Genomic DNA, 14,078 nt, shown 5'->3' with positions numbered 1-14,078 from the left:
TCCAGGTACCTTCTCCTTGGTCTGCCCCGACTCCTCCTACCCTCTACTGCTGAAACCATGAGTCTCTTAGGTAACCTTGCTTCTCCCATGCGTGTAACATGACCCCACCATCTAAGCCTGTTTGCCCTGACTGCTACATCTATAGAGTTCATTCCCAGTTTTTCTTTGATTTCCTCATTGTGGACACCCTCCTGCCATTGTTCCCATCTACTAGTACCTGCAATCATCCTAGCTACTTTCATATCCGTAACCTCAACCTTGTTGATAAGGTAACCTGAATCCACCCAGCTTTCGCTCCCATACAACAAAGTTGGTCGAAAGATTGAACAGTGCACAGATAACTTAGTCTTGGTACTGACTTCCTTCTTGCAGAAGAGAGTAAATCATAGCTGAGCGCTCACTGCATTAGCTTTGCTACACCTCGCTTCCAGTTCTTTCACTATGTTGCCATCCTGTGAGAATATGCATCCTAAGTACTTGAAACCATCCACCTGTTCTAACTTTGTTCCTCCTATTTGACACTCAACCGGTTTATATTTCTTTCCCACTGACATTACTTTCGTTTTGGAGATGCTAATCTTCATACCATAGTCCTTACATTTCTGATCTAGCTCTGAAATATTACTTTGCAAACTTTCAGTCGAATCTGCCATCACAACTAAGTCATCCGCATATGCAAGACTGCTTATTTTGTGTTCACATATCTTAATCTCACCCAGCCAGTCTATTGTTTTCAACATATGATCCATAAATAATATGAACAACAGTGGAGACAGGTTGCAGCCTTGTCTTACCCCTGAAACTACTCTGAATCATGAACTCAATTTTCCGTCAACTCTAACTGCTCCCTGACTATCCATGTAAAGACCTTTAATTGCTTGCAAAAGTTTGCCTCCTATTCCATAATCTCGTAGAACAGACAATAAATTCCTCCTAGGAACCTGGTCATCTGCCGTTTCTAGATCTATAAAGCATAGATACAATTCCCTGTTCCACTCATAACACTTCTCCATGGTTATTATTATTATTATTATTATTATTAAATGCCTGAAGCAAGGAAATGTTTGAATCAAATATACTGTTGCATTTACATTTTTGTTTCATCTTTGTTGTCATACTCTAAAGGGTTGTGTAATCTGTTGCTAAGAGTAATGTTTTTTTAGTTATATGAAATGTTTTGTTCACTGATTTTCTTGTGCTGGTTTTCAGTGACATATGCATGCTCACCAAGACCAGCACTTAACAAATTTTGATGTTATAGACAGTTGAGAATATTATTATCAGTCATACTAATAGATTCTGGTTGGGCTAAATAATGTAAATTAATTTTTATTACACATATCTCTAAGAAACATGTCACATATCTCTAAGAAACATGTAGAAAGTAGAACCTACAGCACTATTGCCCCTAACAGTAGAGACAGTACACGGTCACTCTAGGCTCAAGTTTGTCCTCCTCTACATTCATATTATTGTGGTTTGACATGCTTAATTATCCTAGAAGATAATTTCTTTCTTTCTACAAACAACAATCCCAGCTGTACAGTTCCTGTCACGGCATGATAGCACACTTCCAGTTTCCAATTTCTTTCATCCCTGCCTCACTAACCCCCCCCCCCCCCCCCTCTCTCTCTCTCTCTCTCTCTCTGACTGTGACATTTTGTTTCAGTCATGGAGGTGGAAAGCTTTTTCTTTTCATTTTACACTCCAATAACCAGTTTTGGAATAGTGTAGAAAGCAACTCCTTGAAAATCTTTTTAAGGGCAGGTTGAAAAAGTTGTTAATTAAAAGAGGTTTTTACTTACTTAAAGATTTCTGAGCGCCATAGTATCTACAGTATTGTTATCACATGTTTTCAGTTGAAGTATATTATTGGCAGTAAATATTTACATAATAGTATCCAATGTGCTAATGTGTAAATATTCATTATACGGTATGACTCCAGTTAAACAAATGTGATGGGAGGTGGGGTGGAGCTGTTTTGTATAACAGTTTTTATGGTTAAGCCACGAATATTTATTAAGTAATGCATTATTTTGTTTTGTACTATTACAGTATGTATTTTTGAAAGGTTTTGGAGGAGAAACACTGTTTCTACAATTTATCGGTTCATGATTTCCTGCAAATTATCCACGTCAACCCATTCATCCACCTTGCACATATTGAAATCTTCACATGTGGGAATTCTTTTCAGCATTTCTGTCAAGTTTTCAAAATTTTCCAAGTCATCTCCTTCAAGAGCATCATACAGTTTTCTCCAGAACTTTTTGAAGGGTTTCTGCTTTCACATTATTTCTGGCTTAGACAAACCAGTAAATTACATGTTTCACATTTACTGCCTTCAGCTCTTTATTCATGATTTTGTGCTGCATGCCACTATCTTGCAGGATGGCTCTCAAAAACAGCCCATGGTAGTGCTGTTTAAATATAATTATTATGACCTGATCCAGTGGCTGAATTACGCTGTTAAAATTTGGGGGAGGGAAACACACAACAAATCAACACTTTTTAACTCACAAGGATGCATAGGTGCACTCTCAATTAGTAAGTTCATTTTTTTAGGAAGACTTCCTGTAGTTCAAAACTTTTCAACTTTTGGTACAGTTTGTCACTACAATATTCAACCAATAGTTCACAGGACATCCAAAATGTTTTATGTGCTCTTTATAAATGGGAACATCCTTCCAGTATTTGATACCAAAAGAATCATTTTCTGTCCTGTTTTTCATTTTGTTTTCAGAGGCAAACATCAAGGATCTTTATTTATTTTTATTTTATTTTTTTTATTTTTTAGTCCTTCAAATCCTATATGTATAGAATATATACAAGGATATTGGACATGGTTAGGTATTTACAAGATAAAATACAATTTGTATTGCAATCCTAAGGACTAGATATTGGAGTAATTTAGCACAGATTCATAAATACAACAAACATTACAGGCAACATACAAATTAGAATATTAATAATGCATCTTTATTTTTGTTGTTTGGCTTTTATATATTCTGTCAGACTGTAAAAGCAATGATCAATTAAATATGCCTTTACTTCAGCCTTAAAACCACAGAGTTTACCTATTGATTTAATATGTTTAGGTAGATTATTGAAAATCTTTATCCCAGTATGTAGTGTGCCTTTTTGGCACAATGATGTTCTCACCCGTTTCACATGAAGGTCAGATTTTTGCCTTGTATTGTGTGCATGTATATCTTCATTTTTCATAAGATATCTGGGTGTCTATTGATATATTGTTTGATGAAAACTGATGTTTCATAGATAAAAATGCAAGGAAGAGGAAGAACTGACAGTTTTTTGAATATGGGTCTGCACGATTTCGTATTGTTTACCCCTTCAATAATTCATAGTATTCTCTTTTGCATCCTGAAAAGTTTAATATTTGTTGTTGTATTGCCCCAGAAGATTATGCCATATTTAATTACAGAATGCACATAGTAGTAGTATACATTTAACAGGCTGGCTTTGCTGCAACAAGTTTTTAAGATCCGTATCATGTAACAGGTTTTGCTTAGTTTTCTTTGCAAATATTCAATATGTACCGCCCATTTTGTGTTGTTCTAGAGCCTGTAGGTAACATCTTAATATTAGCACCTGTTCCATCAGCACTGTAAATATGGTCCTTAATGTAGCATTGGCTGTAATCTCCAAACTCTGTTATCAAAACTCTGAATCTGCAGGTAGCGTTTCTCCACATACATTAAGTTGCTGAATGCCATATCTGATTTTAAACTTGTCTAACCACCTTGAGCTTGAAAAAAAATCTTTTTGTTCATCACCTTACAACTAAGTTAATATTTTACCTTTTACTTGCATTGACAGGCCACTGAAAGACAAGCCATTTTCTCATTGTTGGGTGAATCAAAGGTAAAGAGCTTCACCCCTTATTCAAATACGGATGTGTTCTATGTTTTTCTGAGAAAATGTTTCACAGCTTATTCTAGAAATTTAGGCTTTGCTTGTTCCAAAATGATAGATCCAACACTCAAATTAGCCACAACAGTTTTCAACAAACTTCCTTGTTCGGTTTCTTTGATAACAACTAATTTATCATTGAAAGTAATTGCAACACCCTTCCATGTAGTTGCCGTAGCACAAAAATACACATGCAATTGGAGTACACAACCACTTCAATGCACAGTTGTTGACAGCATAGCTGTATATAGACTGGAAAGTCCATGGCTGGGGAAGCAACTCAATTTTGGGCTTCCATATCTCACCACCTGCTATAGCTCAGAATACTCCCAGCCTCAAATTTTTTCTCTGCAGTCCAATATTAATTTTTGGTTTTGTCATTTTCAGAGGCACTTCAGATGACCTGAGTTTTGGGTGGCCTGAGTTTGGTTAACTGGCACTTTAATGTAATTATGCTATGATTTCATGCTCATAAATGTGCAAAAAATGGTGATGCCTAAGACTCTAATATTATTATGGACAAGTAAATATTATTATTATTATTATTATTATTACTGTTTGTCTTTTGTCCTATCATTATTGTTTTGGAAATTATAATTATGATACATATTTTTGTGATCAGCTATACATTTTATCTGATATCTGGGCTCACCTGTTGTAGTTTCTGGTGCTTTGCCATTAATGATAAGAATTTCCTTGGCTGGTGTGGAGGTCCGTCTATCAGTGCCATTACTACCAGCAAAGTTATTCTCAAAAGTTATGATGGATCGTACAGGTGAATTTTGTTGTTGCACATAGATCTTGGTGTTGGTACCATTGATGGTAGTGGTGGCAGTGGCAGTAGGCGTCTCTGAGGTGACTGTAACACTACCACCACTGCTGATAGTGGCACTAGAGGTCACAGAACCCTGGCCGCCACTCGACTGACACTGGCTGGAGTTGCTCGAACTGGAAGGTGGACTGTTACTTTTCCCTGCGGTCACGACACGACTCGGTGACCCAGATTCACTCGCTGTTGCTGTGGTTGATGTAGTTTTGAGGTGTACAGGTGACGCTTTTGCACTGCGAGTACTGCTGCTAGGGGTTGACATACCCGGAGAGCCACTGGCACTCGACTTGCGTGATGGCAAGGGCCGAGCTGCAACCACTGATATCTGGAACAACCACACAATTTCAACTGTTGATATGGGATTCTTACTGCCTGCTTTGTAAGCTCTTTAAAAAAGAAACAGAAACCTAAAGAATAGTATCTATGTTTTGCAAACATGTGAACAAATGGATGTAGGTTGCAGTAGCTATGTACAGATGATAAGGCTGCATAGTATAGAGTAGTGTGAAGAGTTGGATCAAACCAGTCTTTAGACTAAAGACCACAACAATGTGAATAAAGTTTGTCAAATGAAGTGGCAGCGATAGCATTCAAAATTGTGGTGAAACTATGAAAATATAATGAGCTACTAATTTAATTTGTCTGCTAGATGCAAGGGAATCATGAATTTTGGGGAAATGAGAAAAGAAGAGAACTGAGGCATTTGAGATGCAGAGCTACAGAATGATGTTGAAAATTGTGTGAACTTAAAAGAAATGAACAGATTTTTGAAGGAATCAGTGAGGAAACAAAGCTGTGGAAAACACTTATGAAATGAATGGACAGAATGATAGGACATGCGTTAAGACATTAAGGAATAACTTCCAGGATACTTGAGAAAATTGTACAGGATAAAAAACTCTAGGAGAAGACAGATTATAAAATATCCAACAAATTATTGAAGATGTTGCGAGTAAGTGTAGCACAGGAGAGGAAGTTATCGAGTACTCACAAGGTAGCAATTGTTTTGGTTGGTCCTCTGACTAGTTTGATGTGGTCCACCACAGCAGATGCTGTGGCTGATTGCTTTAACTACTGGTGGTTAGAGGATTGACATACCTGTGAGGATGGTGAGCTACTGCTGGCCACAGAGGGTGGCTGACATCCGCTACCACTTCCAGTGGCTGCAGGCTGTATGGAACCACGAGAGGCTGCTCTCGAGATGGAGTCTGCCTTATGGTTCCCCGAGCCCGAGCGGCGCGGTAATGTGGAGCTGTGTGCATGTGCACTGGGCGAGCGGTGTCGTGGGCGACCACTGCTGGTGCTGCTACGTCGCTGCTGGAGCACGTGCGCTGGTGTACCCGCAGGAGACGCTGATGCTGTGTTCCCCAGGCTGGAAGCGGATGCCGATGCCGAGTCCCGGTCCCGATCCCTGTGGCGATGGCGCCGTGGCAGCGTCGCTGGCTCCTCGTCCGTCCAGCACACTCCACTCGGGAAGCTCGTCTGTGACTGTGCATCCGGCTGCACAAACACACACCATACCCTCAACACCTTTTCTTGTCTCTTACTTTTATGAGAGCAACTTTCCCATCTCAATTGACTACTCATGACAAGTGAGTTTCTTGAAGTCCCAAATGCCCTGGCATATTATTCCAGTAGTGTAACTTCCTTGTCACAAGCTGTCATTTTTTCAGACAGTGGTCCTGCAATTGCACATGCCCTGAGCTTAGACCTTAGATACATGTAGACAGGACATGCCCCTACCTCTGCCATGTTAAGATTTTAAACCCACATCTAAGTCACATGTGACAGAGGGCAGTAAGTCATTAAGCTCTACGTGAAGCTGAGCAGACATTTACAGTTTTTCCTCATTTAGACCTAAAACTGAGCATTTATCATAACAATTGAACATATTATTGTAGTAGTATTACGTATGTAGTAGACCTAATTTCTCTAAAATTCCCAATATTAATGCAATGGTTATCAGTTTTAAGTTTGGGGAGGTGAAAGTGTAACAAACACTTTGAAACATTGTCTTCACAATTCTTTTTTTCCTTTTGCAAGTGATAGAATTTCAGTTCCTCAGTGAATTTTTGTATTTGTTGACTGCAAGTCATTTAGTTCACCACTTCCACATGAGTACAAGACAAGATATGAGTTTGGCAGAAAACATTTGGCTTTTTATCAATTCCTCAACAATGTATGTGTAACATTTTATTGTACTTTTATAAGAAATGACATCCGTTTCTCTTCACATTGTGTGGTTTTTACCCAAATTAAGCATTTATATTTTATAACTTTTGCTTAATCCAGAGCAGGTGCCAAAAAAATATGAAGATAAGAAGCAAAATGTATTAGAAAATACCGGTTATACAGAAAGTTCCTGTAGTGAGTTAGATATTAACATTCTGTTACCTCAGAATTTTTGTCATTCATAGAGTTTTAGATCTGAGGATCAAAATATTTTTACAAAATACATGTATGTAATTCAGTTTGTATTATTTAGACATCTATAAACACTCTCAAATAGAAGACCATTTGCGTATGGTTGATAACAATATCAGTTCTTAGCTTCAGTCTGTAAACTCGTTGACTTAATCTAGAAAAAGAACTAACTAATTTAACCGTGAAATGAAATATTACTTCCTTTCACCAAACACTGCATAAGATTTCACCACTGTAATAAAGAAACCTTTATTGCTAAAACTACCATTAAAAATAAGATTAACTGAACAGTATTACATCAGTTGTCTGCAAACGGATGCCATTTCTAGTCAGCTGATCAAAAAGTTGGTTTCAGTCTAATGACATGCTATGTGGTCTAGGCCTAAAGCTGAGTTCACATACCCACAATTAAGTGATGATACAGCTTGTGGCACACTGCAGTGGCACTGTATTTACATGTGTGAACACCCAGTTATCAGTGGTGTCACTCAAGTAGTGTCAGTATTGTCATGCCACCTTGGGTGCACTTTGTGGTGCCACTCTCCATGCCCTACTACCAAACAGCATTATTTGACTGTCATACCATAGCTGAATTTCAAAGCAAAATCTCGGTATTTTGGTTTTGTGTTTGTAAAATTCCTGTGTGTGTGTGTGTGTGTGTGTGTGTGTGTGTGTGTGTATTGAAGTACCAGTGTTCATTAGCTACAATTGTGTTGTTTATTGAACATTACAAGGAACAACCTTGTCTGTGGAAACACAAAAACAAGTGCTACAAATTTAGAAGGTTAAGAGATCAAGGACTTCTTGAAACTGTGGAGAGTATATGAGAAAATGTCTCCAGCTGTGATTTATGTATCACAAAAGCTAAAATAAGGAAAATTCACAGTGATATTCACATTGATATTATAAGATGGTACATCTGCAGGTTCATCTGGCACCCAAAAAGATTAAGTTCTGAAAATGTATTATGTTTATACAAAAATTATGTTTTAAAAACTCTTCGTTTTCCTTTATACATATTTAGAAAAAAACCCTGCATTTTCTTTAAAATACAAGTGATATAGTTGGTGAAAGTTGGGTAAAAATAATGTTATTACTGTACTAATCTACCAAAAAAAATTATCATTTTATGCTGGCAAGTGCACAGCTAATAATTATGTGGAGTATAATTTCATTCTGTACTGCGAGGACTGGAAACTCTGAGATGCGTGTTTCTATTTTAAATTCTACATGCCTAGAGTCATGACAACATGGTATTTATTTTAATAGGAACATATTAACTTTCTAGGTTCAAGGGTGGTGGTAGCTAAAGTTTTTGTCTTTGCAGTTATGAGCACATAATGTTTAATTTATGTGGCGAAAATGTATAATACTTCTATAATCTGATGCATGAATGAGATTAATTTGTGAGTAAGCAATTATTATAGAGTAATTAGTAAAATGTGGTTTGTAGTTTCACAGCAGTTCACTTAATTCTAAAACAACTGAAAATTGATGCAATACTGGTAGTCTATTCACATTCTAGTACTGGCAAGATAAATGCACTAAACACCTATCCAGTGGATTTGAAAAAGAAAGGAACAAAGTTTTTGGTGGCAGTATAATTAGAGTTTGACTGTAGATTGTACTAAAGAAACAAGAACAATCACCAAGTATAAAACAATGTCTTTTAGCATACTTGCATAAAGCATAACTCAATATTCAGTATACCTTAGCTCTGATATTTTGCATCATTCAACTGATGCTGGATACAAGACTGAACATACCGCGAAGAAAGTTATAGGTCTGCAAAATTTGGAAATTGTGTGAAATTTACATGAGTCTGCCTCAATGAAAATAACTAGAAATCTGGTTATATCTCAGATAAAGCAATGAAACTTACATAATTGGAAAGCTAATGAATAGAGTTTTACACTGATGTGTAACATGACAGGTTTCTAAGAATTTTCATTTTCAGTGTTACTGACCTTAATCTTTGATCTTGTATGTCTTGAAACATGCCACTTTCAATTTTTTTTTGAAAAAATATATATTGTATTGCTCCAATATGTTACTATAAACATGATAAATATCAAGATGGCACACCATGGTCATCATGGCCCAAATTTATATCATATACATCACTTCACTAACAATATGCAGTAAGTAGCCATGCACCCGTTTTTTCCAGAACAGCAGCCAACAGCAGTCACTGTTATATGGACCAATTGGTGAACATAAATTGCTGTGAATAGCCAATCAGGGAGACTTTCATTTCATCTGATCATCATTAGCTTGTTTCATGGATGTACTCAACCTGCAGTGTACAGTTGCTGTAGTATGTATATAGTAGCACTTTGTAAAAAATGGATTTCAGGTCAAAATTGTATTGATTCAGTGCACTTAAAGAAGAAGATCATGCAAGAACACAGAAGAATTTGAGGAATGTACAGGAAAGGATGGTAAAAAAGTGTCCTAATATACTAATAGGTGGAAGCACTTGCACCAAGCGTAGAAAGCAAATGTCACAAAACGCATCAATCCTTGCAGGTGTTGCCTCAGCTTTGCTACATACTACCAGGAAAATTAAGTGAAGATAAAACAGCATTGGCTCTGGAATTTAATTCCGTAAGTACTGGCCTTCAGTATTTAGGTGGATCTCCTGGGAAAAGAAAGAGGCTTCAGAGTGATATAAAATACCCAAAGCAAAAATTGGAAAAGATTGCCTCAGTGTTGGAGCACACATATGTGGCACAACTGGAAAAAAAGAGTGTGAAAGAAATGGAGAAAGAGAAATCATAGTCCAGCTGAAAGATAAATTCCACAATTCAGACTGAATGTGTGACAAAATACAAATTTCAACAATACTTCCAAAGAGCTGGAGCATAAGGAAAACCATGAAAGAATTTTCCACTTCAGATTACATGGTTTGAATAGCAAAATAGCTAGTAGCAGAACATAGAATACTAGTGACACCATAACCAAAGCCAGGTAAGACATTGTGTGAGAAGATCATACATTGTGTACGTGATTTCTGCTGTGATCATAACGTGAGCCATGTGATGCCGGGAAGAAAAGACTATGTGTCTGTGAAAGAAAATGAAATTAGAGTTTGTAAGCAGGAGCAGATAGTATTGCACAATTTTAAGGAATTATATGCATATTCAAACTATATATACATATGTAAATATTGCATTCTCAAAATTTTGTGAGTTGCAACCAAAGCACTGTGTTCTTGCCAATGCTAGTGGGACCCACGCTGTTTGTCTGTATGTTTCACAGCAGAATTTTAAGCTAATGATTGAAGGATGTAAACTGAAAGAATTAACAAAGTGTGATGAACACACATTGCCATCATATAAGCACTGTGTAGCATTTGTTCTCTGCAATCATGCACTTCCAGCATGTTCTTAGGTGCATGTCCCTACCATCTAAGTGTGACAAGAGTGACTGACTATTTGTTTGAACTGTTTGGATTGAACTGCATTGACAAACAATAGACATGGTAGTTTTAGAGACTATTATTACAAAATCAATGGAACATTTTACTGAGATGTTTTTTTGGGCCTTCTTTGGAGTCAGATATCTCTGGAAGAAAAAAACATAAGAACTATGGCTTGACACACATACTGGGCAGTGCATCTTCCTGCCTAAGTTCTTATGGTGGATCATACCAATCAGAAACATGGTGCCAATTATAAAACTGCAGAAAGTGAGCCAATTTCAGGTGAAAATGTTGCAAAAAAGTCAATTCATTAGTAGTTCTTTCCAGCACCACTGAAAAGAGGATATTTTTTCCCCTAGAAACATCTTGTTTTAAGGTTGGTTGGTTTGTGGGATTGAAGGGACCAGACTACTAGAGCCATCGGTCCTCTTGTTTTATCTTAAAGTCAATTCAGCAAAGGTATGAAAAGTAAGGTTGAAATTCAATAAAAATTGTGTGCAGTATGCTACCATTGCAAGCTGGTACAGGTTGTTAAATGCACAGTGCCAGGTCAAGCAACAGGAATCTACATTTGCATCTACATCCATACTCCGCATGCCACCTGATGGTATGTGGCAGAGGGTACTTTGAGTACCTCTATCGGTTCTACCTTCTGTTCCAGTCTCGTATTGTTCATGGAAAGAAAGATTGTCGGTATGCCTCTGTGTGGGCTCTAATCTCTCTGATTTTATCCTCATGGTCTCTTTGCGAGATATACATAGGAGGGAGCAATATACTGCTTGACTCCTTGGTGAAGGTATGTTCTTGAAACTTCAACAAAAGCCCATACCGAGCTACTGAGCGTCTCTCTTGCAGAGTCTTCCACTGGAGTTTATCTGTCATCTTTGTAACGCTATCACAATTACTAAATGATCCTGTAATGAAGCGTGCTGCTCTCCATTGGATCTTCTCTATCTCTTCTATCAACCCTATCCGGTACAGATCCCACACTAGTGAGCAGTATTCAAGCAGTGGCAAACAACTGTATCGTAACCTACTTCCTTTGCTTTCCTTAGGATTCTTCCAATGGATCTCAGTCTGGCATCTGTTTTACCGATGATTAATTTTATATGGTCATTCCATTTTAAATCACTCCTAATGCCTACTCCCAGATAATTTATGGAATTAACTGCTTCCAGTTGCTGACCTGCTATATTGTAGCTAAATGATAAAGGATCTTTCTTTCTATGTATTTGCAGCACATTCCACTTGTCTACATTGAGATTCAATTGCCATTCTCTGCACCATGCATCAATTCGTTGCAGATCCTCCTGCATTTCAGTACAATTTTCCATTGTTACAACCTCTCGATATACTACAGCATCATCTGCAAATAGCCTCAGTTATCTTCCGATGTTATCCACAAGGTCGTTTATATATATTGTGGATAGCAATGGTCCTACGACACACCCCTGTGGCACACCTGAAATCACTCTTACTTTGGAAGACTTCTCTTCATTGAGAATGACATGCTGCATTCCATTACCTAGGAACTCTTCAATCCAATCACACAATTTATCTGGTAGTCCATATGCTCTCACTTTGTTCATTAAATGACTGTAGGGAACTGTATCAAATGCCTTGCGGAAGCCAAGAAACATGGCATCTACCTGGGAGCCTGTGTCTGTGGCCCTCTGAGTCTCGTCAACAAATAGCTCGAGCTGGGTTTCACACGATCATCTTTTTCGAAACCCATGCTGATTCTACAGAGTAGATTTCTAGTCTCCAGAAAAGTCATTATACTAGAACATAGTACATGTTCCAATTTTTGGCAAACTTATGCTGATGTACAACTAACCATGAGGTCTATAAAGTTTTCATCAAAGGCATCCCTCTATGAAGCTGATGGGCAATGGTTTATTCTGATACTGCAAAATTCATACATGATGTGGTTCAACATGAAACACCGGAATTGTGACTTGAAGAAAAACAAAGAAAATTTGAAGCCTGGTGCATTAGTTATTCTAATAGATTTTTCAGAGAATTTTTCTTTCATTATCCAAGATGTTGTTCAAGGATATCACAGGGACAACAGTCAAGCAACACTGCAGCCATTTTCTGTATACTATTAAGCTGAAGAAGTAAAATGTATTAGCTTATGCATTGTCAACAATATATCTCAAATATGACACCACTGCCATCCACACACTTCTGGCCAAACTGATCACCTCATTCAGTATTTCAGTGATGCTTCTGCTGCTCAATACAAGAGTTACAGAAATTGCATCAGACTGTGTTGCATCAAAAAGGACTCCAGTATAACTGTTAAATGGAATTTGTTTGGCACAAGCTATGGTAAATCTCTGTGTGGTGGAACTGGTGATTGTCTAAATGCTTAGCAGCAAGAGAAGCCTGCAACAAACTACAGACGATCAAATCTTAACCCCAGAAAGAGTTATTCAAATTTTGTGACCAACAAGTACAAGTAATGTAGTTCATCTTTGTTACAAGTTGAGAAATAGAAGACAAAAGGAAGCTGCAAGAAGAATGGTTTGCAAATGGCCATACTTTAGCTGGAATTCAAGAAAATCGCCATTTTCTGGCAACACATTTGAACCATATTCAAGTTAATTTGGTTTCAAGTGCTAAAACTTCTTTTGCAGCCTCAGTTTATCAATCAACTGACATCAGTAACGCTTTTTTGTCAGTTTTAAGTCTTATTCATGGCCAGTACATCACTAGTGTCTACAACAATCACTGGTGGATTGGTAACATGTGTGAAGTTGATATTGAAGAACATGATGCCCTGGTCAGATTTATGCACCCTTTTGATCCAGTTTACTAATTCTATTGGCCTGAAAGAAATGATAAATATCAGATTCCTGAACAGTACATCATCATGAATATTGCAGCACCTTTAGCAACCAGAACAGGATCTCAGCATCACTTTCCAGAAGGAATATTGAAAAGAATTGAAGAAAAATTTAATCCCATGAAACAATAATTTTAAATAGCACCAGCTTGAGAACCAACAAGAAGAGACCCATATATATTGAACTGGGAACCATGGCAAGAAACCCAACTGAAGTTTTGGAATCTCAATGAAGAAACCAACAAACACGACCTTGAGTCGTCTTGCCTTTGCAACCATATATGGTCCTACCAGGATAGGTACAGAAACTTACTAACCAATGGTTTTGGACTGATGCTGTCATTAAATTTTCATGGTTTTCATAACTAGTTTGAACACCAGCATTAATCTACCAGTTGCCATACTTGCTCTTCTTGAAGTTATGGGTTCAGAAACCTATAGCATGTTGTAGTCGTAATATATTTTACATGACTTTTGTTAGAGTTCAACCTCATATTTGATACCTTTCTGAACTGACCAAGATCCAACAGGATGTTTCTAGTACAGAAAATTGTACTCTTTTCAATGGTGCTGGAAAGAAGAATGTTTGAAATGACCCATTTGCAATATTTATATCGGAA

At 37.4% G+C, this 14,078-nt stretch overlaps 1 protein-coding gene across 1 annotated transcript in view; it reads right to left on the bottom strand.

Annotated features, from left to right (window-relative positions):
• The window catches only part of LOC124711624 (probable serine/threonine-protein kinase nek3), a 357,746-nt gene that overhangs the window by 4,131 nt on the left and 339,537 nt on the right, over nucleotides 1–14,078 (bottom strand). Inside the window, exons 7-8 of the mRNA XM_047241796.1 lie at nucleotides 5,858–6,259; nucleotides 4,583–5,084 (exon numbers count right to left, since the gene is read on the bottom strand). Of these exons, the coding sequence (XP_047097752.1) occupies nucleotides 4,583–5,084; nucleotides 5,858–6,259 (904 nt within the window). The remainder of the gene's footprint in view (nucleotides 1–4,582; nucleotides 5,085–5,857; nucleotides 6,260–14,078) is intronic.

Source organism: Schistocerca piceifrons, chromosome 8 (genome assembly GCF_021461385.2).
Source record: "Schistocerca piceifrons isolate TAMUIC-IGC-003096 chromosome 8, iqSchPice1.1, whole genome shotgun sequence".
NCBI classification, from domain to species: Eukaryota; Metazoa; Arthropoda; class Insecta; order Orthoptera; family Acrididae; genus Schistocerca; species Schistocerca piceifrons.
The sequence above is the reverse complement of the archived record's forward strand: the minus strand, read 5'-3'. Positions and strand labels throughout refer to the sequence as shown.